Genomic DNA, 27,606 nt, shown 5'->3' with positions numbered 1-27,606 from the left:
GAGATGAAAGGTCTTGCTGTACAATGTACATAAATATATTGAAAAAAAAAAACAGTAGCTGGTAGTTTTGATTTAATGTTAATCATATTCTACCTGATTATTACATGTTCAACTTATTCAATACTTAAGGAATCAACAAAAAAAAAATCCAAATAATAAGACATAAATGTAATAGGACACGAAAAAAGGTTTTAATAAAAAAATTGTACGCTGATTATATCACTTTCCCAAACTTCTTGTTAACAAGCTGAATAATTGTATTATAAAGTAATTTTTATTTAGTCTTAATTTAGTATTAAATTAATCTTTGAAAGTTTTTGTCATAAAAACAAAAGTTTTGAAAGGGAAGAATCCGTTCCACCATGTCTTATTTATTAGTTGTTAAGTAACAAATCCACAGACTCTAGGTAAGTTTCATCTTTTTTTGTAGCCTTGCTTTTGACATATTCTATGTCATCAAATCCATCGGGAGCTTCTCTGGTTGTTACCATTGCAGTTCCAACTGCTCCTTCTTCCTCTTGCGATGATTCTTCACTTCTTAGGGAATCTTGTTCATTTTCTTCGATCCCTAAAAATTTATTAAATTTAATAGGTACATAATACATAGGTTTTTTATCATTAAAAATTCTACCTCGATCTATAATGGTTTGATTATCTTCTGTTGTTTGAATTTGATTACGTTTCGTGAAATAATACGACAGAAAGTAAAATAATACTGCCGGAAAAAAACCTGTAAAGGTAACCGCAGCAGCAAAAGATCCAAAATCTGCATCTTTTAGATTAACACCACATTTTAAAGTTTTCGCCCATAACAAACGTGTACGATTCAGCTGTATATATAAAAAAAATTACTTTCAAATAAAATAATAGACATGAAATAATATTAAACTTACTGTATCAAGAACATCATAACAAATATTTTTATTGTTTTGTATAAAAACCTTATTATAATAAAAATTCAATTTTCCATAATAAGTTTGACAATTTTTGCATGGTTCAGATTTATTTTTAACCACACAATGTTGAAAGTCATCTATTTGTTTTATTATATTGATAGTTTCTTCTGATATGTTTTGGTAACCGTTACTAAAACAATCTAAAAATGTTAAATTCTTATAACATTACTTATCAAGTGAATCTGAATTTTTGAGTATCTTACCAAAACAGCCAGCTTCTATCCATAAATTCGAAAAATACTCATGATTTTTCAAAACAATATTTAACTGATTTTGGTCTATATATTCCTCGCTGCATTTTACACCAGTAATGTTTTCGACCGCATTCATAAAAATATCAAAAGCTACCGTCCACTCTTGATACAGATTCGTGCAATTAAAACATAAGTGCACTGGCACGGCATTTCTAATGGAACAATCCAAAAATTGATGCAAGGAATTTGAATATTCATGTAATCTATCCTTACAATTTTTATTCTTCTTGAGCTCTAAAGCCTTGAAAGTAAAAAAATAATATAGAGTAAATCTTTACTTCTCTCGTTTTAAAAGGAAGGCTATATAAAAAATATGTGCAATTCTATTATGTAGAATCAAGTATAATTAATGAAACTATAAAAAAGAGATATACCTACTCAAAATTTGTAAAAAACTAACATATGAAATCGTTACCTTAATTTCTATAAGCAATCCGAAAGCAATAAAAAACACAGTATACCGCATCATAGTAGCCACTTTAGCCATTTAAATATTTTTAAAACCCAAAGAAGTAAGAGCAAAATATGTTTTTACAGAACTGATAATTTGCAATCGTTGAACCACAGGATAACAAAAATATAAGTCCTTTGCTTTCTAACCGATAACTATATACCTCTAGTCTAGACTACATAAGTTTTGAATTTTTGAAATGCTTTAAAATTAATGTTATGATTGGAGGGGCTTTACCAAATAATGATGTTTAATATTCGCTCCATTCAATTGTCAGCTGCAATCATTAGAAGGTGATGGTAATTGCAAACATTTTTTCCTATCAATTTCTACAAGTTTTGGAAAGGGAAATTTGTAACACACTTTTTTTTCTTTAAAATATCCCTCAGGGAACTGCACAGTGATAGTGTGATACAAATGCTATTTAGCAATAGAAAATAATGAAGTCTTCGCAATAATTCGTATTTTTAAATTTATTACTTAAGTATCAAAAACAAATGTAAAGTATGTTACTTATTTTTTTTGTTTCGAATTTCAATAATAGCTTCTATTTATTATCAGTTTTCTTTTTTCTAATTGCTGTAATAGCATGATATTTTTTTTATTATAATATTTTTCATTCGTTTGTTTACTATTCAAAAGTGTTACCTGTTTTTTAATTAACTAAATACTTAGAAATTTTTATATATCCCATCTCTAAATTTTAAATTGAACTAAATTAAGTCAAATGGATGACATTGACAAAGAGGTATAGTAGCAGATGGAAAGTTGTTTGCTTTATTTTAGTTTTAAGGTTGAGTTTATTTTTAAAAAATAAAAGTTTGGTTTATTAAAACAAATTATGTCAATCGAAATGATACTTAGAATTAGAAATTTTCGAAAGATTTAAAATGTTGAATTTTTTATTATTACCATCCAAAAAAAAAATTTTAAAACCCTTAACAGCCAAAGTTCATCAGCTTATTAAAGAATTTTTACCTCCACTTAGTTCATTAGATAATTATGATTTCACAGCAATTGAAAATAATATTAAATTACGAAAAACAACAGGAGACTTGGAATTAATAAAATCTTTGTTAAAGAAACTACAAAATGCTGACGAAGGTGAAAAAGAGAGGCTGATGCTAGAATTGAAGTCAGAATTATGGAAATTACCGAACCAAACTCATGCAGATTGCCTTAACTACAAAAATGAACCAAAGGAAATAGCCCAATTTAACAAAATGCCTAATGAAGAAGTAATTAAAACTAAAGAATTCTCAGAGATCGCGAAGAAAATGAGAATTTTAAGAACGGAACACTTGGGAAATTTTACAGGTCATAAAAGTTATTACCTTATAGATTCTTTAGCTGAAATAGAACACGCTTTAATTCGATTCGCTACAAATTACCTTAAGAGTAAAAATTTTAATATAATATCTGTGCCAGATGTTTTGCCATCACATATCATTGAGGGTTGCGGAATGCAAACAGTTGGAAAAAGAACCCAAGTCCGTATCAAATATTTAATTAATCTTAGATTTCAAAACTATTATCATTTAGGTGTACAGGTTGAATTCATTGGAGAAATGCTTATCAGGAACATCTGAAATGGCTTTGGCAGGATATTTTAAAGATAAAATATTGAAAGAGGAAGATTTACCAATTAAATTGGCCTCAGTAAGTAGGTGCTTTCGAGCTGAAACATCTGGCCTTCAAGAAGAGAAAGGAATTTATAGGTAAAATATGTATATGCTTTAATTTAACAAATTCATACCCTTGTAATACATTATATAATAACGCAATAAATTTTATTCGAAGGGTTCATCAATTCACTAAAGTGGAAATGTTTTCAGTTTGTTCCAAAGATCAATCCGATAATATTTTAAATTTATTCAAAAATATTCAAATTGAATTATTCGCTAAATTAGGTATTCACTTCAAATTATTAGACATGCCCCCTAGTGAACTTGGTGCTCCAGCATATAGAAAATATGACATTGAAGCTTGGTTGCCTGGGCGAAAAATATGGGGGGAGATTTCTAGTTGTAGTAATTGTACTGATTACCAAGCCAAAAGACTTGGAATTCATTACAAAAGAAAAGATAATACATTAGAATACGTTCACACAGTTAATGGTACAGCATGTGCTGTTCCGAGATTATTGATCGCCTTGTTAGAGACTCATCAAGTATATATATTTAGTTAAATTAAGATAATTAATAGAATTGCTATATTTTATTTCAGAACAAAGAAGGAAGCGTCCAAATTCCGAAGGAGTTGCAGATATATTTAAATAAAAATGAAATATGTAAGAATTTGAAGGTTCCTGAATTAAAACTAGTTAAACAAATCGATTGGCCTAACACAAGCTAAACAGAGTTTATAAAAAAAATCGTCATGATGCAAATTTCTATTCTTGGTTCGTTCAAAAAATGTGACATCCGAAAAATAAATGAAGAACAAAACTTTTTTACATTCTGCAAAATAATATGTGTAAGAATTTCTAATCAATATTTTTGCACATAATATATAATTAAATAAAAATTTAATTTGAAATTTTGGTAATTTAATTTTCGTATCAAAAAGACAAGATCTTTTATCATTAAGTTGTGCCTTAATGATCAAACCAAAATATTATTTCTGGGAACAACATTATTCTGGGAACAATATTATTTCTCGGAACAATAATAAGGTCCTTCCGAATCAAACATTGTTGGTGACTGAAAAAATATTAATCGTCTACAAAACTTTAGCGAATGTATTAAATAAAACGTCATTAGTTTTATTATATATTTATCTAGATTCTAGATGATTTCAGATATAACTCACAGCAAAAACTGTTTTCTTCATAATATTTTGTTTGCTTAGGAATGTAATTAAACACCTACATTCAAACTACCTTGGCTTTGTACGGTTAAGTTCAAGGTTTTTAATTATTTATAACATTTTCGTATTATTTAATTATTTATGTAATACTTACCCTGACAATGTAAAATAATTCTATAATAAAAATTAATTAGTATTAAATAATTTTAGTTAGCAATGCATAGGTGTCTTGGAAATTAACGAAAATTTTCTACAAATTATAAAAAAAAATTTCTATAAAAATAAATTTTTATTGACATTTAATTTTGGAATATGTACTCTATTTATAGAATTTTGTATATAAAAACTTATATAATGCCGAATGGTCAATATAAGTCATAGATTTCAAGCACCCTGAAAAAAAATAACATAGGGAAACAAATAACTTGATTTCGGCCGTCAGTTAACGTGTCCAAAACATGAAGTTAATCTCATGCAATTGTAAAATTTTGGTTTTTTCAGAAAAAAATAATTTAAAACTACTACTTTAAAATTTCACAAAATCTAACCTTACTTGCGCTTTCTATCTTTAAACCAATTATCATCAAAGTTAAAAAAAAATAAAAGGTTCAAATTGAAATTTGTAAATGAATTTAACTAATTTAATTTTTGTTACTTAAAATACAAAAACATTTTGTAAAAGAAAGTGATTAAGAAAAAATTTTTACAATTGAACACATTCGCAAATATATTTCATTTCACTATAAAAAACTCATAAAAAAAATGATCAAAATTAAATATTTTCCAATATTATTCTTAGCAACTTATGTAATTTTTAAGAGGTCAAAATTAACTACATAATATCCATTCATTTGACAAAAATGGTAAAATAATTCGATATTTTTACACAAAACAAGAAGAAATGAATGATAAATTCATTTATTCTTAATTTTTATTTTTATTGTTAATATAAATACATATGTATTATAATATATGTATGATTTATAATTTATTATACATTTGTGTATACATTATATCATTATTGCGAATTGAACGCCTTCAATTCTATTTCATATTATATTCTTTTATAAAAATGTATGATCAAATACAATTATTAAATTTAATGTGAATATTAAATAATATTAATATGTATTTATGTTCTAGATTCTATGTACAATCATAATATATAATATTATTACGTTGAATACATACAATTTATGCATATAGTAGATAAATTTGCCGAATAAAACATTTAAAAAAATTATAGCTATAATTTCTGTTTTAAATATAAAATAATTGAGCATAAATTTAAAAATTTTGATAAAAAATGAAATTTAATACAATTTCATAAAATGACGTCATAAGAGATAAGCTATCCTACTTGATTCTGTTACAAAAACCACTAAAAATTTTCACTTAGTTGTATCAATGGAAAAAAAATCGTTAATCTTGATAAAGTTAGACAAAGAAATCAAATTGGTGTTTGGTCTGCATTTAAGGAAAAAATCTTTAGAAAGTTTAAAAAAAGATTCCAAATTACGTAAAATTTTTTTTATTAAGCAAATTTTTGTCAAATCGAAAGATTCCCTAACGTTTTCACAAAAAAATAACATGAACGTGCATACTTAGGTACCAAAATAAATATCTGATTACAAAAAAGGTTTCGAAAAACCAAACAAATAAATTTTATGAATTTATTTATACTTTAATATACTTACATTACACAAGTGCACCTAAAGTTCCATAATGCCTACTCACCTTAAATATAAATTTCTAAAATGAAAAAAAGACCTATAATATATACATACTCCATTTGTGAGCTAAAACATATCTATGTATATTGGGCCGGCTTATTTTGAATATCAAATCTAAAATTTTGAAATAAGTGATAATAATATTCATGCTAAAAATTTCAATAAATTTATGTTTACAATAATAATATCGAACTTTTTGCGACAATTTTCGATATTACTTAATGATTCTCGTAATTGTAGTTAAGCTACCCAATGTTCTTGTATCTGATACTGCAGTAATATCGTATTAGTATCAGGTTATTAGTATACATTGCTGAATTATGTAGTGATTACAATGTTATATGCAATGTAGGTATGTGATTTATATCCTTAACTGTTTCTGTGTACTGATACGATAATATATGTACATATATAAATTTAAAGATGATTAACAATGAATTTCCCAAATTTTAAAAATGAAAATACAATATCGAGAAAGTTAGTTAATGTTTTTAAAACGGTTACTGACATGGTAACAGTATGTACAAGCATACTATAGATGTTTATATACATTTGAAATTCAATTTTACTAAAATTGTCTGAAGTTGAAATTTATGTAAAATATATGTATTTAGATATATATAATGTGCAAAATAAATGTATCATGTATTATTTGCTGTATAAAAAATAAATCAAGCGATGATAATTTTGTATTGTTTTCCACATACAGACATTTTATTTTTTATTTTTTTTTTTTTTTTTGAAGAAAGAATTCATAATTTTTGGTCTTCTTCTCTATTCTTTTCAAAATGAAAACGAAAGAATTACAATTTGAAAGACAAATTATTATTATTAGAATTATTTTAAGTTGTCATATTTATATATGTATATATATATATAAATACCTACTGACTTACATAATACGAATTATACAGTTACAAGTATACAAATTTTTTAATATTTATAGTAATAGTTATTATATAAATATATAGTTATAAAATTTTGGACCGGAAAAAAAACTATAAAAAGATTATGATCAAATGAAATCGATTTCAAAGTAATTTTAAATCGCGGTAGAAAATAATCTACAATTTCATTACGACCGGATTAAAATTTTTTTTCACTCGTTAAACTGTAAACGCATACGTTTTGTTTTAATTATTATTTAAAAAAAATAATATAAAATATAAATAAATAAAAGTATACGCGGTGTAACTATAATTACATTAATTGGTTGAATCAATTTTTTCATATACATATAACAATTTAATTTAATTAGGTAAATTTGGTTTTTTTTTTAATTTCTAAATTTTTTTCTAAATTTTAAAAAATTCAAATACATATATATTCATATAATAAATATATTTAAATAAAAAAAAATATATACAAAATTTTAATAATAAAAATAATTAAGGATTTAATAAAAAAAAAAAATAAAAAAAATGTCGTACATTGGCAGCGCGTCAGACGTTGAACAAGAAAAAAATCTTAACGAATTTCATCAAAATCTATCAAAAAAATTATTAGAGAAAACAACAAAAAAGAAAATGTCATCAACATCAGCTAATAAAAATAATGAAAGATGGCATGATAATGACTCTGAAATCTCAGATTCAGAAACATTTTTGGCCAAAGGTAATAAAGAATTTATTGAAAATAAAACTAATAGAAAAAAAATAAAAAATAACGAGATCACCGAAAATTCTTCATGTTGTGAAAATTGCAATAAAATTAATAATGATAATGTTATACATAACGATTGTTGTGATAATTTACCCAACATGATGGAAAATAATTGTCAGGTGATTAAAAATTATAAAAAAAAAAAATTATTTAATTTGGTTTTTTGTTTTTCTTCTTCTTCTTTTCAATCTACTTTATTTTCAATATCCTTGATGGAATTATGTCCAATTTTTATGACATATAATTAACCTTATTTTTCACCAAAAAAAAAAATAAAACGCGAAAAAAATTTGTTCAAAATAATTGCATATTTAAAAAAAAATTATTCAATAAAATAATTGCATCTACAATTTGAACAATGATAATTGATAAATATAAAAAGGTGCATTCTTATTAACACCATCATATGAATTATCTATGGAAAGGGCCGCTCTAATATGTGAGAAAATGAGTTTCAAAGGATGTTTCAGTTTAACAAAAACTGCAACTGGAATATTATTTAAATTTTCTCATCCAGATGATTATCAGGCTGTATTTAAAAAAGGTTTCCATAAAGTAACCGGAGCTAGATTTTATAAAAAAGTAAATATAAAAAAAAAATTAATATCAAAAATAATAAAATTCTCAGAATACATATTTTATATCAATTTAAAAAATATTTTTAATGCACAAAAATATTTCTTACAAATTGAAATTTAGTATAAATTATTCTTTGTATATACAAGAAGTTTTCCACATAGAATTATATTTATATACATATGTACATGTATAAACTAAGAACAATAATAAAAAACAAATGACATTGAAATTGCATTAGGAATAATGGGAATTAAAAAAAAATAAAACTGATTCAGTAATGTTGGAATTAATTTTGAGAAACAACTGATACAATAATACTTATCAGATCAACCAATCGTTTCAGATTATTTTTAATTACATTTTTAAAATTTTCATTTTTGATTTGGTTAAATGTTTTTGAAATTTGAAGGAAAATGTAAAATTCAAATGTTTTCAAACTATTTTATTAAATAGATTAAATAGAATAATTATCAAAAATCTGAATGTTATTTTCAAATTTTGACCAAGTATTTTATATAAATGTACGTGAGATCACCAAAATCTATCGTATAAGGTGTTTTCTATCGTATTAACACTATTCATTTTATAAAATTTCTAAATTTCTTTAAATTTGAATATTAAATTTTTCCACAAATAATAATAAAAATTTCGACCAAATCCTATATTTGAAAATTGAATTTTTAAAAATGCTTTGTATGTCATATATTTTATTTGCTAAATAAATTAGCTGACATTATGTTTGCATTTATTCAGATGTTTGTCCTTTGTATAACGGTAATTATTGTGCTCAAAAGTAAGAATTCAAAATAAGAAATATAATTGCACGTATTTATTTAAAATTTAGTTAATTATATACCCTGACATTATAACTGCAACTAGCGCTAATTACTGTAAATTATGCATTGACATAATATTAATGTAATTTCAATGTCAGGGACACTTTCGATTTTCATAGTACAAACATGAAGGATTTACATAGTATGTACATACATATATATAAATATTTTCCATTTCATCTATTTTTCATACTCTTAAATTTTTGTACATTTTTACAAACAAAATACGTATATTTGAACATTCTCATAAAACTTCAAAATGAATATATTATGTACATATATTTATATATTATATATATACATATGTATGTACATGTATTTTATATTCATTTACGTACTATGTATTCACCTATTTAATTTACATAATATTATATCTAACAGTATAATAATTTCTTTATAATACACCTGTAATATTGTATAATACAATTTTATCAATAATATAAATATTAAAATTGGATATATACATATATAATATATACATACTAATAGGAAATCTTTGCATTTTAAACACAAAAATAACTTCAACAAATTTTCAAATATAAATATTTCTAAAAAATATATTTACATATAATAATTTTTAAATGTTATACTTTAAATAGGTTGCTGTACCATGTCGACCACAAAAAACATTTACACTTTATGTGTTAGATGTGCCAGAAGATATTCCAGTTGAAGATATTCGTCATGCACTTTATAAATTTAATTCGGTTGTTGAAGTTGTACGTTTGGTTGTATCTAATGTAGCACATAAAAAGGATCAAACGGTTAATGAAGATGGTAAGTAAATGTATAACTATATGTTAAATAGTAAACATATAAGTACTAAAATACAAAAAGTAAAACTATGTAGTTTTACTTTTGTTCTTTCAAAAAATAGCCATATCATATGGATAACAATATCCATATTATAAATTATCCACTTGTATGCATATAAAAATTTTATTTCGCTTTTATGTACTATTACCGCTCTTCTTCAAGTCGTTACAATGCAAATTTTTAAGAAATTCTTGTTTTCAAACTAAAATGAAAAGTTAAAATCCAAAAAAATTTTAAATAGTTTTAACTTCAGTTTTTTAATACATACATATATATATTTTAATACATATATATATTTTTACATGTTTAGGAACAGCAACACCTGTTAAAGATCCAAAACCAGGCGAGTCTTTGACAAATAAAGAAGCTCCACCACCACTAATTCGAGTTACTTTGGCATCATTGGATGAATTCAATATACTATTACAAAATGGATTGAACTTTTATGATGCAACATTCTTTCCAACTGATGCAAATTTACCAGTTACTGCTGGTAAAATTGTTTATAAACGAAGGTAAAGTATAAACATATAACCCAATTCTCTAATTGTATGTTACATAAAATGTACTCATAAATTTAATAATATTACCAACATAATTAACATTTTGTTATGTACATACAATTATATTATGTGTTAATAAATTTTATAATATATTTTAATTAAAACAAAAATAATTTTTCAATAATTTAATATTGAATAGAATTGCACAATAGAAAAATTTTAATTAAGGATCTTCTTGACTTTCGAATTGCAGTAATATTGTATTGCTATACAATTCAGCTTAAAAATGAAGTATGTAATTGTTGAATAGGGAAACAATACAGTATTAAAGCAATTTTAATATCACGGAAAAAAAAATTAATAGTTTTAATATAAAAATTATTAAAAAATGATAAAATACAATTTAAGATTACTATTAATTTAATTTAATTAAATTTTGTACAGGATAAAAAAATAAATATTTTCGTGTGTACATATAGGCGTCAACCAAAATGCAAATACAACATCAAATTGATTTATTGATCAATTGAATTTTAATAATTATAGGTTAATTTTCATTTAGACAAACGCCCCTATATATTCCAAGTGTATAAGCTTCATCTGCTATTTATTTATGACAAAGTTATATTGATTTTTTACCAAACATCGACGTTTTAATAGGTAAAACTAAACAGAAAAGTGCTTCCCAACAGAATTTAGTATTTTAAATACAAGTACCAATTTTCACTGTACAGCACTTTTCCTAAGCAGCACTTTTATTTTTATGAAAACATTTAAAGTATATAGCAAAAAATTTCAGAATAAAAGAATTATTTTAACTAAAACACAGCAGATATAGCTTTATATACGTGGTATATATATTGTATGTTTATATATAAAATATGTTTATTTCTAGTAAATTAAAGTATATGAATAACTTAATACTATAGGGCATTTATTGGAATTTAAAATATCCGCACAAATTTTAACACAACACAAAATATTTTTCAATTAGAATATTTTTTTCATACTGCAGTTTTTAAATCTCATTCAGTTTATTAATAAATTGCTAAATGTAACCGCAGCTCTATTACTGCGTTATGGAACTTAAATATTGTAATACGCACAAACTCATTACGTAAAATGTAGATTTAATTATAAATATGTTTAAACTCATCTTCCGAAATGTAGATCTAACGTTAACCTTATTTAACTAATACAATTCTAGTTGCTGAATAAAGTACATTGTAAATTAGATTATATTCAGGTAAATGAAATATTTTTTTTTATATTCTACGTTTGTTTCCAATATTAAAAATGTTAATTTTAATATTAGTTATAAAATAATAATTGTTGTTGTAGATTGTTGTTGTTAATTTAATTTTAAATAATAATTGTTGTTGCTGTAAATTTCAAACTATTTAAATTTTCTTAAATAATAGATAATATTAAATGAACAAATATCGAAACCTGATTACTTAATAGGGAATTTTTGAGTTTCAATTCAGTATAGAATTAGAACCTATATTAAATATATACATATATATTTACAAAGCCATTATGTATTCAGAAAAAAAAATAATAAAGAACAAAAGTATAAAACAATGCTAAAGAAATCAAGTTCAGAAACAAATATATCAAATCGAAGCGACATGCTTACAATAACGCGATTGGGGATTTTGGATAATTCTGTTCTAGCTTAGGTCTTAATATATAAATAACGTTCGGTAAATTCAAACTGTAAAATCTGCAGTAATAGCATGTTTGAAAAATGACAGTTCTGCATAAAGTTCTAAAAGGAATATTCAAATATCTTTCTAACTATACTGTAAAAATGTTATAAATTATAGAAAGTGTTTCAATATTGAAAATTTACTTGAGTATATAACAAATTTGCAAAAGTAAAATATTCAATTTCTGTAGATTTATAAATATGTGTGGGAAAATACTTCTAAAATTTAATTTAGAATATTCATTCAATGCATGTTCGAATTATCGAAAATCTCCAATCTTAATATGTCAATTTGACTTATTCAGCAAATAAAATTGTGTTGTTCAATAAGTCAAATTGATGTTATAACTTCATTGAGGTACAAGTCCTCAGTTTTAATATTATTCATATAAAAATAATAAGAAGCAATAAATATGTAATAAAACCTTAAATAATAAATTAATTTTATTTAACTACAACAAATAAATTAAAAAATAATAAAATATTGTTGTAGGTTACCGGCATCACTAAGAATTTTTATGCATTTCATTACATACTTTAAAATTTCAATATTGTTTACTGTAAATAATAAATTTGCATTATTTTTTTATTTTTGTTTTTCAATTTTTTAACTGTTTGTTTGCAATTTTTTTTTTATATATTTCCTTTTTTTATTATTGTTATTAATTTAAAATATGATTTTGTTTCATTTTATTTGTTTTTATTTTTTAATTTTCAAAACTTTTCTTTATTTTCTTTTCTAATGTCATATATGTACATGCATACGATTTCTGTTATACACAATTATATAATTATTGTGATCATCAATGTATTTTTGATTTATTTGCATTTATTTATTTATTAAATTGTTTTTAGTTATTATTATTGTTTTGTCGTTTGTCTTTGATATTTTTTTTTGTTTTTTGCTCTTTTTTTTTTATTTGTAATAATTTTTCTACTTCTTTAGACTTATGGATGGTACGATACCAGGGCGTGTAAGAGAATTACTTCCGGTATTTGATGCTGCTGGTTTTTGTAAAATTCCACCTCCAGCACGCAAAATTATTAAGCCAGTAAAATAAAATAATAAGAAAAGAATATAATATAAAATTATAAAATAACAAAAAAAACACAAAAAAAGAATAAGAATTAAAATTAGAAAAAAAAAAGAAAATAGAATAAAACGCGTAGGCAATATAGAACAAGCTATTGTTTTCAATCTATTGAATAATTTTTTATTTTTATAATTTTTAATTCAATTCTCAAGAAATAAAAGAACAGAAAAAAAACAATACTAAGAAAAATTGTAACATTAAAAAATTTATTTTCTCTTTATTTTATTAAAATAATTTATTTTTCATTTCATTTCAAATATTGTTATTTATATACAATAATACAAAAATAATGTGCCATTCAAATAGTATTTGAAAACAAAACAAATTTGAAAAAAAAAAAAACATTTTTTTTTTCATACTTTTTAATTTTTTATTTAAATCGAAATGATGTCAAAAAAATGAAAATTGTGTGCCTAGCTGCATAGCTAGCTAGCTATATCAAAATATTATATAAAGTATGTACATATGTACGAAATGTTATACAAAAAAAAATTGCCTAAAGGACAGGTTATATCACTATACTACTGGCAATTTCCTATATATCAAAGTAAATATACATAATCCAGCAGCTATACAACTTGTAAGCTAAATTACCGGCCTTTTCATTAACGCAGTTCTCGCTATATATCGCGATTCGCAATCGCATATAGCGAGAACTGTTCTATATTTGTGTTAATAATTTTTTCAACAACATTAAAAATTAGTATAGCGCGGTAAGAGCATATGAACTGTTTTGATTTTAAAAAATAATTAAAAGTATATTGTATAATCATAACTTTATGTTTTCGCATTATTGCATTTCGTAGTTTATTTTTTTGAATTATTGCGTTTACGAAAATCTATTATATATGAACAGCATATTACTGGCAATTTTAAAATCAACTCAACAATTTCTATTCCAGAAATTTGTAATTTTCGATTTTTCAGCAATATTTTAAATGACATTTATTTTGTTGCTTTTCATTAACACTAACTGTTATAGCGTATATATACAATCATAGAAACTATTATCATATATTATGGCTAACATTTTATAAAAGTATGTACATACTTTTAATTAGTTCGAATATCAATAACAATTTTTCTTTTTTTTTTGACATCATATTTCGATACCAAAATCAGTAATTATTAATCATTCATAAAACAACTAAAAAAATTTCTAACCAAAACATTTTAAAACAAAACTTATAAATTATTACAAAATTTTATTTAAAAATCGCATATGATATAATATAGAGTCTATTAATTTAATAAATTTGTGTTTTAAGCAATTTTTGTTTGTTTTTTTTTCCTTTTGTTTTTTATTAATTAGCTATAACAATTATTTCAATCCGTTTATGTGGAACTAACCAAGATCAGTAAATTAAAAAATTAGATTTTTTATAAGGAGAAAAGTAAGTATTGAACAAAGCAATTTATTTATTTACCTAATTTTGTTTTATTATCATTTTTTTTTCTCCAAATAAATAGCACAGATCACGTTTTTTCTTTGTTGTGTTCTCTTAAAACAATAATTATTTAACTTTCAAAAAAAAAAAAAATTGAGTAATAAATTTCAATTTCTACATCTATTTTTAATAATATTTTATTAATGCTTGTGTCATTAATAAATGGCAATTTCTTTTCATGTTCTGTTGGCAATATTGTCAAAGTAGAATTAAGATGGACTTTCGATAATCTAACTTCAGATATAAAGACCTAGTTGGAAAATTTTTAGCCAATATAAAAAATTAACAACTTCGAATAATATCCAGGCTTGTTGTTACTTCCTTTTACTTATTAGTGAAAATTATTTTTATTTCTATTTCATTTCTTTAAAAAATGTGATTGGCTAAAGTTTGACAGCGTATTTAATTCCATTTTAAGAATTTCAGAGAGAATTCCATTTTAAGAATTTCGTTGTGAACTTCACTTTTAATTATTTCATTTTACGATATAAGGCAAAAACTGCATAAAATACTCAAATAATATTCATAGTTTGAAGATTCAAAATTTAACATTTCAATTGAGAAAAACTTATAAAAAAAAAGTATGAATTTTAAAATATAAAATAATTTTTTTATAGCAAAAAGCATTTCTAGTGTACTCAATTACATAAGAATAGGTGCAAAATGATTTTTGAAATTGGATTAAATTGGTATTTTATAGTGTGGTACTATAAAGTGTGCACTTCTTTTGAAATAATATAACCTGATGTATAATGCTAAAATAAAGTAAATTAATATTATTGTGAGAATTAAAAAGAAAAAAAATTGATAAAGTGAAAATTTTTTCAATTAAAAACAAAATAAATTAAAACTCAAAAAAAAAAACAAAATTTTAAAATTCGCTATTATTTGTTTTGTTTTTTTAGCTATGCATCGGGTCATGTTGTTACAACATATCGTGATGTAAACGAAGCAAAAGAGCCCTCTTGGCCACGAAAAAGTCAATCTCCTATTCATGTAGCATTCAATTAAAAATTAATAAGGATTTTTTATATAATATGAAAACCACAAAAATTTATGTATGTACATATTATTATAAAATTTGGAACAAAGAAAAAAGAAAATGTATCATAAATTAGTAATTTGAATACTTTTACTGTTTTAAATATAAAACATGAAACAAAAATATTTCTTAATATTCACCAAAGCACGCTGTCATATAATTAAAATAATAATGCTTTTTAAATTAACTAATTTTAATTGTTTATAGGTACTTAAATTTATTTATTGAAAACGAATACCTACCTTATTTTTGTTTTTATTCCTGTTTTTTTTTTTTAATTATTTTCGAATATTAATATGTAATTTATATTTATTATGTTTAATTAAAAATATGTACTTTTATATGAAGATGAAAAACTATATTTTACATGTACATGTTGTTTTTTCTTTTTTGTTTTCCACAATAATGAAAACGCCATAAAAAATATAAGTAAGTACATTCGATTATTGAATATTGTAATAGTTTCCCTTTTGGCTTATACTATACCTCAGTTGCTTGTAAACCCATGGAATAATTTTTTGAACTTTTATTTTCTTCACCATTGAACTCATATCTCAGTTTGATTCAAGAATAAATCAGAATATTATTAAAAAATTCTTTAATATCTTAAATATAATTTAATAAAAACTAAATTTTCCGGCTTTGTAAGCTTGAAATTTTTAAAACTTGCATTTCTATAAATGTTAATTGTTATTCAAGAGAATAATTTTTTCGAGATTATAGAAATAATTAACTTCGCTGAAAATATGCACAGACTTCTTTTAACAGCAAATGCAAAAAGTGTAAGTATGTAGTAAAAGTATTATATTAAAGATATAATATGTAAATAATTAATTATCTCATGGTCATGTTACGAATCTCATACCATTAAACTATCTCTCTTGTGTTACTCAACTTATTAGATGTCCTGCCAGACACTCTTGTCAACGTTGTACACGTTTTTGTGAACAATAAATAAAAACATTTATTTTTTTTTGTGCAATTACATATATGTACTTCATTTCATACCCCACAGGTACATCTTTTTCTCATTAAATTTATACGTTGAGCAATGTTAAAAAGAAGCCAAATTACATGTAAAAAAGGAAACCAAACTAAATTTTTTTAATTATAAATAACACTTAATACAAGAGTGATAAATATTTAAGATTTGATTTTTTTTTTGAAAATATTTAAAACATTTATATTTAACAAAGTTTTACTATTTAATTGATTGACAAAACGGAAACTCTAAAAATAGAAACAACCGATTGGTAAACAATGTTGTCACAGTTTCTCAAATTTTTAAAGGTTCTTCGCGAAACAAAAATTAAAAATAACACAGGTCACTTTTTGTTAAAAAAAATTAGCTGGCTTTTTATTACTTTCGTTTTTAAAGCTGTTCTCATCTAATGAGAGAATTACAAAAGCGACACCGCCATATAAAAAGTTTACCACCATTTCATACAAAAGAATATTAAAGTGCGAATGTCAGATAATTTATTTATTAAAAAGTAATAATCCTCAATACTAGTTTTGAAATTATTTTATTAAAAAATAATTGATGTTTTTTTTGACAACGTCGGAGTATATAATAAATTAAGTATGGAAAAATTATTATGCAATTTTTTAAGAGGTCTTATTAACTGTAATACATACATTGTCAATGTACTTTGACGTTGTCAAAAAACAGCTCAGTAATATTTTTGTCAACTTATTTAAAAGCTATCTTCAAGGGTCTTTATTTTTTAAAATTTAACTAAATTTATTATTTCTTAATTTTTTCTGTTGAAAAAATCGAGTCATTTCCTAAATTGATTATATTTGATCTTTCATCAGTTCAGTTGTTGCTACAGTTATTATCAAAATTATGCGAAAAACGAAAAACAACAATTTAAATAAGACTATTCCCTATATTTGGATGAAATGAAAAATAAAATTTTTTTATGCTCATTTTTCTAATAACTACAAATAAGGTCTGCATATAGCAAAAAAATCAAAACTCGTAATCTGGCAATACTACTTTCAAAGATTTTTTTGTGAACAGCTGCTGACGTTTAATTAATTGTTATGATATGATTCAGAATAAAATCACTGTGATAACTGTTGCGAGACTGTAACCAGCTGTAAGTTTATTCACTTTTTTGTTTACCTTTGTTGTTAATTCTTTCGCATTTTTGAGAAACTTATTTAAGTTTTTTATAAATATAAATGAAGTTCATTATTATACAAATAAAATGAAGTGCTTTGATTGCTTCAACAAATAAAAAAAAAATTTTGTTTTGAATTTTGCAATAACATTCATAATTTCTATCGAAAAATGGAATTACGCGAAAGGTAAAAGTTATCTTACATTTTCAATATAATTACGTGAATATAATTATGCTGAAATTTTTCAATTCAAAAAACAATTTAGATTTTCTTTGCTTTTGCTGGATCCTGGCGAAATATACTTTGAAGATTATGCAGTAGATTACTTGTCCAATGACGACACTAAGCTTGGGAATAACGTTGAAGCACTTATTGGCTCATTGAAAGTGTGCTCAAAATCTTTAGTTTTTGAACCAAGAAATATAAAATTACCTTTAATTAAATTACGTTATGCCGATTGTTATGAAATATCCAAATATGCAAACATGTCCAATAGAGAAAATTTACTGTCTGATCAAGACAATTGCATGACAGTTGGGTGAGTAATACTATATCAATAGAAAAAGCTTCATTATCGTTACAAAACAACTATTATTTTGTTTTTATTTTGGGGGAAAAAAATTATTTTGTAGTGAATACCCTTTGTAGTTTTTTCCAGAAATTAGATAATTGTATAACATAATCATTTCTATGTTTCAATTATATGCTCTATTGATCTGACGAGCACAGAATTATTACTAAGTCTTATTGAATAATTTTAGATCTACGCAATGTATTGAAATGCTTGATAAAAATATAATTTCTCCATATGAAGTTAATAAGAAAAACAAAATTTTCAACTTTAAGTTTCTCTACACTAATATTGATGATATATTGCCCTTTTGTCAGCAATTGCATCGTGCAGCATCATTAAGCGTCTCAGAACAAAATGGAATGGTAAATTAAGGCCTTATAGGTTGAAAAAGTCTAAGTTTAATTTTGATTTTAGATTTCATTGATAGCTTTTTCCTTTCACAATCGAAAGAAATTTAATCCATTGTGGTTGGGAAACATTTATGAAAAAAAACTGTATGATTGCAAAGTTGATGAAGTTCGACCTCTTGTTTTGAATCCTGGTAGACTGTTATTAACGAATTCTTGCATATATTTTCAACCTTTCAATAATATATTTCCTGTAAGTAAAAGATATGGAATGAGAAACACAAAATGAAAATTATTTTGTTTTAATTATTTGGCAGTATCCTGTGTTAAAAATAAAATTATCGGAAATTACAGGATTAGTTAAAAGAAGATTTTTGCTTCGGCAAATAGTAAGCTGAATTTAGAACTGAAAATATTGTGTAAAATTCTGAAGAACACTTAAATTCTAGGGTCTGGAGATTAAATGGAAGGACAAAAATTTGTATGTATCATTCAAAAATCCATCAGAAAGCAAAGAATTTTGTGAACTGGCTGAAAGACAATCAGAATTCAATTTACCTCAAGTTAAACAAGAAAGTATGACATTGAAATGGCAAAATCGTTTGATTACAAACTACGAATATTTACTTTACCTAAATAGGTATAATTTTTTTTTTCAAAGGAATAACTTTAAGTTTTTCTTTCTTATTATTTTTAAGTATTTTAAATCTTTATTCAATATTTATAGCTTAGCTGATAGAACATTTGAAGATTTAACGCAGTATCCGGTTTTCCCGTGGGTGTTAACTGACTACACTTCTCTGTCAATTGATTTACAGAATGAAAATATATATAGGGATTTAAAAAAACCAATCGGAGCTTTAAATCCAGAAAGATTGGATAGATTAAAAGAGCGCGCGCTTGAAATGGATGAACCGAAGTATGTTAAAAAACAAAAGAAATGTACTAAACTATATTTTAAAATACTTTTTCATTAGATATCTATATGGTTCTCATTATTCTAACCCTGGCTTTGTTTTATTTTACCTAGTAAGTTTATTATTGAAATAGATAAAAAATATTGAGTTTTTTAATATTTTAATTTTTATAGGTACGAAAAGTGCCACATTTGATGTTGTGCTTACAAAATGGTAAATTTGATTGCCCAAATAGAATGTTCAACAAAGTGTCAGATTCGTTCAATAATTGTTTAAATAATATGGCGGATTTCAAAGAACTAATTCCGGAATTTTATGATACAAATAGCAAAGGTGAATTTTTACAAAATACAAAAAAAATTAATTTTGGTTGCCGCAGTGATGGATCTGCGGTTAATGATGTTATTTTACCACCGTGGGCAGACAATTCTCCAAAAAAGTTTATTTCAATATTGAGGTAAGTTTAAGTGAACGGTATGCATTAAAATTATTGTAATAAATGAAATTTTTCTTTAGAGAAGCTTTAGAATCCGAATATGTGTCAGCTAATCTTCATCATTGGATAGATTTAATTTTTGGATATAAACAAAGAGGAACTGAAGCATGGAAAGCAGATAATGGTACATGGATAGTTAAATTAAAAAACTTATTTAAATTGATAATTGTATGCAATTGATAATGTTACAGTTTTCCATTACAACTGTTATGAAGGTTCTGTAGATCTGGATAAGATAAAGGATATTTCAGAAAGGCATGCATTAGAGGTTCAGATATATGAGTTCGGTCAAATTCCAAAACAACTTTTTAAAACGCCTCATGTATCCAGAAACGTAACTACGGTTTTACCGCCACGCAGTCCAATAAACAATCCAAATATAGGTTAATATTTAAAAACTAATAAAAATATTTTTCACTTAAAAAGTTGATTTAAACTCAAATATTTAGGTTCTATAAAACATTATAAATTTGAATTGAAAGGGTCTTATGCAGCTCATAAAGATGAAATTACGTCGATTTATGCCGATGATGATAAAATTTGGTCAACTGGAAAAGACGGTATTTTAAAATGTTATTCCATACTGGAAAAGAGACAAACCAGGTGCTTTAAACTATGAAAATGAATATTCGTTTTTATTTAAAATAACAAAATATTTTTAGGAGTATATCTATCGGAAGCTTGGCTTTAAGTTCTTGTGTTAATATTCCGCTTAAAAACACTATAATTGTAGGATCATGGGATAACTCAATGTAATGAAAACATGGAAATTACAATTGCTTTGGATTTATTATAATTATCTTAATTTAGATTTTTTTATGACAACACATTTGGTAGTATATCTAAGGAAGTGGAAGCGCACTTCGATTCTGTTTCTTGCTTAACTCTTGAAAAGGATTTGCTCCTATTAATTTCCGGTAGTTGGGATTGTAGTGTAAAGTAATATTTCGCAAAAAATTTTATTAATACACTTCTATAAATTAATTTTTTAGAATATGGCGAATCTCTAATTTATCACATATTGGTTCTTTTGAATTCAATGATCGTATTATATGTTTAGATCATCGAAGAACTAATGAGTTACTTCAAATTGCGATTGGAACTGAAGTTGGAGATATTTTTCTTTGGGACCTGAAATTAATTGATATAGATAATGACTGTATCTGTACCGAACCAAAATTGTTCATAAAACATTCAGATGAAGTAAAATGCCTTAAATTTAATAAATCATTAACAAAATTAGGTTCGTGCTATAGTAACGGTATGATTATGGTAAATGATATTGAAACCGGAATGGAAGTGTTTTCAACGATATTAAATAATACACCAAACTGGCTGTGTTGGCATGGTGATTTAGATGTATTGATGTGTGTCAATGATAGTGGTACCATTTTTATATGGAATTTACTTACAGGCGAACTTGATTACAATGTAGCAATTTCAAGTGGTACATAAAATTGTTTAAATATTCAGATATTGTTTTAATGCATTTACCTAAACTCTAATAACGTACATTTTCAGGTCCTCTATCTTACATAAATTACTCCGAAGTAAATAATTATGTGCTGACGGGTGGTAAAGATGGAAATGAATACAGAATAAAGTATTGGTCCTTTGTTTAATTTTAATATTTAAGGAATTCAAAAATAAGTTGAAATATTTGATATGTGTTAATCTCGAATTTATAGCTAGAATTTTTGTAATTTAGTAAAAATATATAATATTTAAATATGTATACATTAACGTATTATTAAGAGAAATTAGAATTTTTGCTAGTAATTCTATTTACTAGGTGGAGGTAATACAAAACACAATTTATATTCCATTATATAAAAAATATGTACATATTAATTTTAACATTTTAATATGTATTTATATTCTCATAACTAAGTGCATTATTTGTAACAAAATAACAATGTACTTTATATTAAATAAAGTTAAAGAAGTAAACTTTAAGTACTTGTTTTTTGTACTTTATTAATTTTAACATTTCTAAATAATATACATATACAATATTTTTTTATTCTTTAATGTTATTTAAAAATGTCTGTTGTCAAACCATTGATAACGATCCTCTCTAGACTCATCAAGCAAATATAGCTGGCAACGATTATTAAACCTATAAAATTAAATTTCCATTATTGAGTTATTAAAAATATTCAGATTAACTTTCTTTAATCAATAATGTTTTTCAAGGAAAAACTAGCTTATTTTCAACACTATAAATTCTTATATTAATGTAGCTACTTACCATTGAACGCATCTTATAACTGGATATTCTTTTCGAAAACATTTTGGTCTATAAACATTAAAATATGCAAAACCAACTTTATTAGAAACAAAGCTATTTACATTTTTTAAACAAACATAAAAATCTAAATCACAATCACAGTGCGATTTTGTGAACATTCCATCGTTATAAAGTCCATATTTTCGTGTTCGTGGTGGTATTATATCAAAACAACGATCATGATCACGGCAACATAAATCAGTTCTGAAAAAAATTCCAAAAGTATTATCACTTGGCGCTTTATTACCTGGCCCACACCATATTGTCCCAGGAAAAACGGCATTAGTTCTCAATTGTGCTGAATGACCACTATAGTAATTTTGAAAAAATTCAATATCTCTCATAGTTATTCCCGGTGAAGAATAATCATTTTGGTCGGTATTTGTTGAATCAGGTAATGATAAAATAAAAGGTTTTTTATCATTATCGCTGTATTCTTCAGAGTCTTCTAAACTTAGACTATCCTTATGATTTTGTAACTTTTGCTTAAATTCCAAATATTTTTCATTTATATCTCGAACATAGAAATTTGTATCAACACTTTCCATATTATATTCATCTTCTTCTTCAAATTTTGCATCAGTTTTGTCTGATACAATATCATATTGTGCAATCTTTATTTTATCATCAGGTTGTTCAATATCATGAAGTGGATAACTTTCAAAATTAAAATTATCTATTTTTAAAACAGGAAACTTATAATACTCTAAAATTAAATTAAAAGAAAAAATTTTCAAATTGTAATTTTTAATAATAATAAATTTTTAAATATACTTCTTCGGTCGTATTGATATATGCCAGGAAAACTAAAATTAAAAAATTTATTTTGAGTCTTTTCTTCGTCAAAGTGCTGTAAAACAAATAATTATAATTAAGGTATTAATAAAATATTTAATATACTTAAATTGAATATTTAATTGTTATAATTAATTAAATTGAATATTTAATTGTAGATATGTGTGATGAAAATAAATTTTGTCAATTAGAATTACTAAAGTTCTTTCATTATTTCAAAACTAGTGACTAAATTTTGGAAACAAACACACTTCTAAAATGTTCTTACAGCCTTTGAATCTAGGTATTATATGTAAGTGTACATAATAATTGAGATTAGATATTTCTAAACTTTTAAGAAACCACTAAATATCTTTAGAAATTAGTTATTTAAAAAAAAATTTTTATATTTTGTTGCTAGCCTATAATAACTGCACTTAAAGGCTACTTATTACAAAATCACGCATTAAACACAAGTATACTCATTAAGTTAATAGTAGACTAATATCATTTACAATTATTTACAATTTCATAAAACACACTACTATTATTTATTTAATTATCTTATAACTATATCAGCTATCATAATTTTTTCTTCTCCGTAGACTACAGTCTATAGACCATACACATATAGAAATAAAATTTGATTCGGTAATTTATGCATACCATAAATTTTAAAAGAAAGACAGAGAGAATGAAAATTTATTTAAAAATAATATTTCTATTAAATTACTTACATTTTTCGATTTATTTATAAAATCCTTATTATTTTGATTAAAGTTAATTTCATTACTTAAATTATTCATATTATTTTTAAAATAATATTCAATATATTTATTAAAATTCTGTGGAGATGCATTAAAATATTGGTTGTTTGATTTTTTATTTGAATTAAGAAATAATGTTCTTGGAGATGATTGTAATATTAATGAAGTTGATGGTGCATGGGTTGTTGTAATTTTTGTTTTATAATTAATTAATTCATAATTATTAGTTATTTTTAATGTTGTTACAAATTTAATTTGATTAAAACATATTAAATTACTTTTAAATAATAAAATAAAAAAAATTAATAAATTTTTTTTTATATTAGTTTTTAACATTTCTTATAAACATTAAAAATATAATTAATTTAATCAATTTGAAGTAATAATTATTTTTATACCTTGTGTATTCCATCAAGACAAAATTTTAACTGAACTAACAACAAAAAAACCCGAAAAATAATTTGTATGGTTGATTTGATAATAATGAAAAAATAAAAAAAAATTTAAATCATTTAAAGTTTATTTACTTTTAGAACTTGTTTTACTTTATTTTTTCTTGCTTTATGCATACATACAAGCTTACATATTTTTATTTATCGTTATTGTTTTCCGAATTATTTTATTACCAATTTACATTTTATATACCATGATTGAGTGTAGTACTTTTAGAACTAAACACATTTTATTACCATTAAAAACGAAATTTAAAAAATTTGGTATTCAAGACCCATCTCCAATATATTTTAAGAAAAATAACAGCTTATATTTGTTCTTTTAAATTATGCTTTATATTTTCGGTAATTTTATAATATTGGCCAATCCTTTTTGATTATAACATTGTTCAAAGCAATATAAAGATATATTTTAATTTTATTATAATATATTTAATGCAAATTATGGTATGAATATTGATATCCGTAAATAACAAATATACACACGTACATATTATAATGTATTTGTTCTTAAAAATTTTTAAATTTCAATATTCTATCATTAACCTTCATGTTCATCATTGCCATCGTAAAATAAATATAAAGCAAATTTAATTAATTACAATTACTTATAAGGTATTAATTATTATGATGTTTTCTCGAAGATTAAAGTTCTGATCAACTTAATATTAACTTCGTTAATTAATTAAATCAATAGTTTTTGTAAAATTTTAGGTTTAAAAATTCAGAGAAATTTTTACCATACAACCAACATAATATGATAAATAATAAATTTAAGATAAACAATTAAGTAATTTTAATTAAAACATGGATGGTATTTAATTTTAGATTTTTTTTTTCATTTTAGCAATCAACTTCTAAAAATTTCATATTTCTAAATTTCACTTTATATAAAACTAAATTTACATAATTAAGATTAAAACTATATAATTAATTTAAAAAAAAAATTGGAAAGCTTTTAAAAATTTCTTTCTAATCTTAACATTTTTTCTTCCAAAATAATAAAAGTTTACATTTTTAAAATATTTTACCGATATTCAAACAAACATAATTATTTTATAATATGTACTTAAAACAACTTTGTAAACACCAAAATAAAATTCCATATTTTTCATTTAAGTAACGTGTTCTTTTAATCATCACTCATCAACATACGGTAGTGAACTAAAAAAATGCGTTCAAATATTTTTGGAAATAAAAATTTATTTCTGTTTTTGTCTCGAATTTCCTATGTGCTATGATATTGAATAAATTTTGTTAATTTAATTTTTGGAAAAAGTTTTTTTTCTTATACGAAATTGCAATTTATTTTACGTATGATGGTTCATAAGTCTTTCGCTTTGTATGAGATATAGTTAATTTTATAACAAAAAATGTTACATAACTATTGTACTTTATTTTCGAGTTTCGAATTTCGAACTTTGAAATTGATAGTGATATATATCGTAAATGTTTGAAAAACTTTATTGTATACTTGAATCATTTCTATGAATTGGTTTGTGTTTACAATAATAATATCGATGTTTTACGATCATTTTCTCTTCAATCATTTAGTGATTTATCGACTGTACTCAGAAAAATGCTCCTGTAAGTATTTCAGATTTCAAACATTATAAAAATAATATCTAATTAATTGATTAAATAAACGGTATACTCCTTTGCACACAAACAGTCAAGTTTTTTTATATTTGAATTCGTCAAATTTTTATACATATCAAAAGTTTGTTTCGTAAATATATATTCCGAACGTAGTACAAAATAAAAAAACTTCGAAAGAGATTTAATGGTAAGTAATAGAATCTAGTATTTTTCGAGAATATAAGTATGTAAATGCTGTAAATAGAAATTTAAGAAATTTTGCTATTAACTTATTCATTAAGACTAAAGTAATAGATTAATGAAATCATACTTGAAAACAAAAGTTATTTCGTACAAAGCAGACAGAATTAATGTCCTACCTATATATTTAGAAATGTATAAATTTACTCGTATATTACTACATATATGTATATATTAAGGTGTACTTTACTTAAGAAAATAGTTTCCTCAACATTCAATAATAATGATATAATGAAATAATTTCTCGAAGCGTTTTTTTTAATGGTATATGTTATTTATTTCACGTTAAAGATTTTCTTATATTTTTCTATTATTTTCCGGTCTATTGGTGAACCATATCTTATGATAGGGTGTTTAAACCTTCATTATAGCGAAGTTACATTAAATGTACATAAAAATTTTTATCAAATATACCTAAACACCCGATTTACTGAGTGTTATTCAGTGACGTTTAATCTGTTTTGTTTGCAAATTTCTTTTTTATTGTTATGATTGGTTTCGATTTTATTTTGTGTGTAAAAATCAAAAATTTAAAAATTTATGATAAACTAACAAGTTATGCTAATTATTAACATTTGAATGCTAAATCCGAAATAAAACTACATAAATATGTATGTATGTACATAAAAAAATTTTATGAAAAAGTGAAAATTTTGACAATTTCCTTCTTATTATATACTTTATGTATGCTAATTGAAATTGCTTTGTTCGCTTAATACGTAGTTCACTAATTTTTGATTTATTGTAAGATGGTAAGTTTTTTTTTTCCTGAATTCTTCATCTTCACACTTTCTTCGTAACTTTTGTTGAAATTTCAATAACTAAAAAAGTAATAAAATAACAACAAAAGAACATTTTAGTAGTTTTTATACAAAAATTTTTTTTTATATTATACAAAGTACTTGTAAATCTTCCACTTATAGATCCAAGCAGTATGGATGGATACACTTAAAGACGGCAGATACTTGTGTTTTTTGAAAAAACAAATTATTAATTTTTTTTATTTCATAAGTTTCCCAATAAAATTTTTAAACCCCTATTTTTCTGCCTAAAGTCTTATAACTTTGTATACCACAATTTTGAACCAAACTCGCCAGAAATTGCTTTCTTAACATACTTAATTTAAA

The 27,606-nt window shown here is 23.7% G+C and overlaps 5 protein-coding genes across 11 annotated transcripts; 3 read left to right on the top strand and 2 right to left on the bottom strand.

Annotated features, from left to right (window-relative positions):
• Nucleotides 1-255: 255 nt before the first annotated feature.
• On the bottom strand, nucleotides 256-1,924 carry LOC129613240 (osteopetrosis-associated transmembrane protein 1-like). The gene is made up of 5 exons (XM_055527224.1): nucleotides 1,626-1,924; nucleotides 1,160-1,451; nucleotides 894-1,096; nucleotides 632-830; nucleotides 256-568 (listed from the first exon to the last, which is right to left on the bottom strand). Exons 1-5 carry the CDS (start codon nucleotides 1,695-1,697, stop codon nucleotides 375-377), a joined length of 960 nt encoding a protein of 319 aa, XP_055383199.1. The 5' UTR covers nucleotides 1,698-1,924; the 3' UTR covers nucleotides 256-374.
• Nucleotides 1,925-2,404: 480 nt separating this feature from the next.
• Nucleotides 2,405-4,638, top strand: LOC129613205 (serine--tRNA ligase, mitochondrial). The gene is made up of 4 exons (XM_055527175.1): nucleotides 2,405-3,151; nucleotides 3,204-3,379; nucleotides 3,462-3,831; nucleotides 3,888-4,638. Exons 1-4 carry the CDS (start codon nucleotides 2,552-2,554, stop codon nucleotides 4,014-4,016), a joined length of 1,275 nt encoding a protein of 424 aa, XP_055383150.1. The 5' UTR covers nucleotides 2,405-2,551; the 3' UTR covers nucleotides 4,017-4,638.
• Nucleotides 4,108-16,098, top strand: LOC129613206 (uncharacterized). 5 transcript variants are annotated; one of them, XM_055527180.1, is made up of 6 exons: nucleotides 4,108-4,136; nucleotides 7,641-7,816; nucleotides 8,247-8,446; nucleotides 9,879-10,056; nucleotides 10,406-10,610; nucleotides 13,256-13,852. In XM_055527180.1, the coding sequence occupies exons 2-6, from the start codon at nucleotides 7,729-7,731 to the stop codon at nucleotides 13,368-13,370; spliced, it is 786 nt and encodes a 261-aa protein (XP_055383155.1). In that variant the 5' UTR covers nucleotides 4,108-4,136; nucleotides 7,641-7,728; the 3' UTR covers nucleotides 13,371-13,852. The 5 variants fall into 5 exon arrangements, with proteins under 5 accessions (XP_055383155.1, XP_055383154.1, XP_055383152.1 ...); XM_055527179.1 differs by lacking the exon at nucleotides 4,108-4,136 and adding an exon at nucleotides 7,266-7,460; XM_055527178.1 differs by lacking the exons at nucleotides 4,108-4,136; nucleotides 13,256-13,852 and adding exons at nucleotides 14,716-14,797; nucleotides 15,757-15,880 and having other exon boundaries at nucleotides 7,516-7,816.
• A 1,884-nt stretch (nucleotides 16,099-17,982) lies between these two features.
• Nucleotides 17,983-22,092, top strand: LOC129613139 (protein FAN-like). Of its 3 annotated transcripts, XM_055527091.1 has the most exons (17): nucleotides 17,983-18,209; nucleotides 18,289-18,561; nucleotides 18,785-18,959; nucleotides 19,012-19,197; nucleotides 19,262-19,333; nucleotides 19,394-19,584; nucleotides 19,672-19,863; nucleotides 19,922-19,973; nucleotides 20,035-20,318; nucleotides 20,378-20,481; nucleotides 20,549-20,740; nucleotides 20,807-20,960; nucleotides 21,020-21,109; nucleotides 21,168-21,296; nucleotides 21,350-21,716; nucleotides 21,772-21,804; nucleotides 21,879-22,092. In XM_055527091.1, the coding sequence occupies exons 1-16, from the start codon at nucleotides 18,193-18,195 to the stop codon at nucleotides 21,790-21,792; spliced, it is 2,499 nt and encodes an 832-aa protein (XP_055383066.1). In that variant the 5' UTR covers nucleotides 17,983-18,192; the 3' UTR covers nucleotides 21,793-21,804; nucleotides 21,879-22,092. The 3 variants fall into 3 exon arrangements, with proteins under 3 accessions (XP_055383066.1, XP_055383065.1, XP_055383067.1); XM_055527090.1 differs by having other exon boundaries at nucleotides 21,350-21,804; XM_055527092.1 differs by lacking the exons at nucleotides 21,772-21,804; nucleotides 21,879-22,092 and having other exon boundaries at nucleotides 21,168-21,274; nucleotides 21,350-21,556.
• A 222-nt stretch (nucleotides 22,093-22,314) lies between these two features.
• LOC129613305 (uncharacterized) lies at nucleotides 22,315-25,192 on the bottom strand. The gene is made up of 4 exons (XM_055527306.1): nucleotides 25,187-25,192; nucleotides 23,422-23,497; nucleotides 22,609-23,353; nucleotides 22,315-22,476 (listed from the first exon to the last, which is right to left on the bottom strand). Exons 1-4 carry the CDS (start codon nucleotides 25,190-25,192, stop codon nucleotides 22,395-22,397), a joined length of 909 nt encoding a protein of 302 aa, XP_055383281.1. The 3' UTR covers nucleotides 22,315-22,394.
• Between the last annotated feature and the right edge of the window lie 2,414 nt (nucleotides 25,193-27,606).

This window comes from Condylostylus longicornis, unplaced genomic scaffold (genome assembly GCF_029603195.1).
Source record: "Condylostylus longicornis isolate FDR11 unplaced genomic scaffold, ASM2960319v2 ptg000081l, whole genome shotgun sequence".
Lineage (NCBI taxonomy): Eukaryota > Metazoa > Arthropoda > Insecta > Diptera > Dolichopodidae > Condylostylus > Condylostylus longicornis.
Note: the sequence above shows the minus strand (reverse complement) of the source record. Positions and strands in the feature narration are given on the sequence as shown.

Coding starts and splice junctions, on each gene's coding strand:
- LOC129613240 (XM_055527224.1), bottom strand. CDS start 1,697: ATGGCTAAAGTGGCTACTATGATGCGGTATACTGTGTTTTTTATTGCT. Junction 1,452..1,625: donor GATTGCTTATAGAAATTAAG/GTAACGATTTCA, acceptor TTTACTTTCAAG/GCTTTAGAGCTCAAGAAGAA. Junction 831..893: donor GTTATGATGTTCTTGATACA/GTAAGTTTAATA, acceptor TTATATATACAG/CTGAATCGTACACGTTTGTT.
- LOC129613205 (XM_055527175.1), top strand. CDS start 2,552: ATGTTGAATTTTTTATTATTACCATCCAAAAAAAAAATTTTAAAACCC. Junction 3,152..3,203: donor CAGTTGGAAAAAGAACCCAA/GTCCGTATCAAA, acceptor ATTATCATTTAG/GTGTACAGGTTGAATTCATT. Junction 3,380..3,461: donor GAAGAGAAAGGAATTTATAG/GTAAAATATGTA, acceptor TTTTATTCGAAG/GGTTCATCAATTCACTAAAG.
- LOC129613206 (XM_055527176.1), top strand. CDS start 7,624: ATGTCGTACATTGGCAGCGCGTCAGACGTTGAACAAGAAAAAAATCTT. Junction 8,447..9,878: donor GAGCTAGATTTTATAAAAAA/GTAAATATAAAA, acceptor TACTTTAAATAG/GTTGCTGTACCATGTCGACC. Junction 10,057..10,405: donor TCAAACGGTTAATGAAGATG/GTAAGTAAATGT, acceptor TTACATGTTTAG/GAACAGCAACACCTGTTAAA.
- LOC129613139 (XM_055527090.1), top strand. Junction 19,974..20,034: donor GCTTTGTTTTATTTTACCTA/GTAAGTTTATTA, acceptor TAATTTTTATAG/GTACGAAAAGTGCCACATTT. Junction 20,482..20,548: donor AGCATGGAAAGCAGATAATG/GTACATGGATAG, acceptor ATAATGTTACAG/TTTTCCATTACAACTGTTAT.
- LOC129613305 (XM_055527306.1), bottom strand. Junction 23,354..23,421: donor ATATCAATACGACCGAAGAA/GTATATTTAAAA, acceptor ATTTAATTTTAG/AGTATTATAAGTTTCCTGTT. Junction 22,477..22,608: donor GTTATAAGATGCGTTCAATG/GTAAGTAGCTAC, acceptor TTAATTTTATAG/GTTTAATAATCGTTGCCAGC.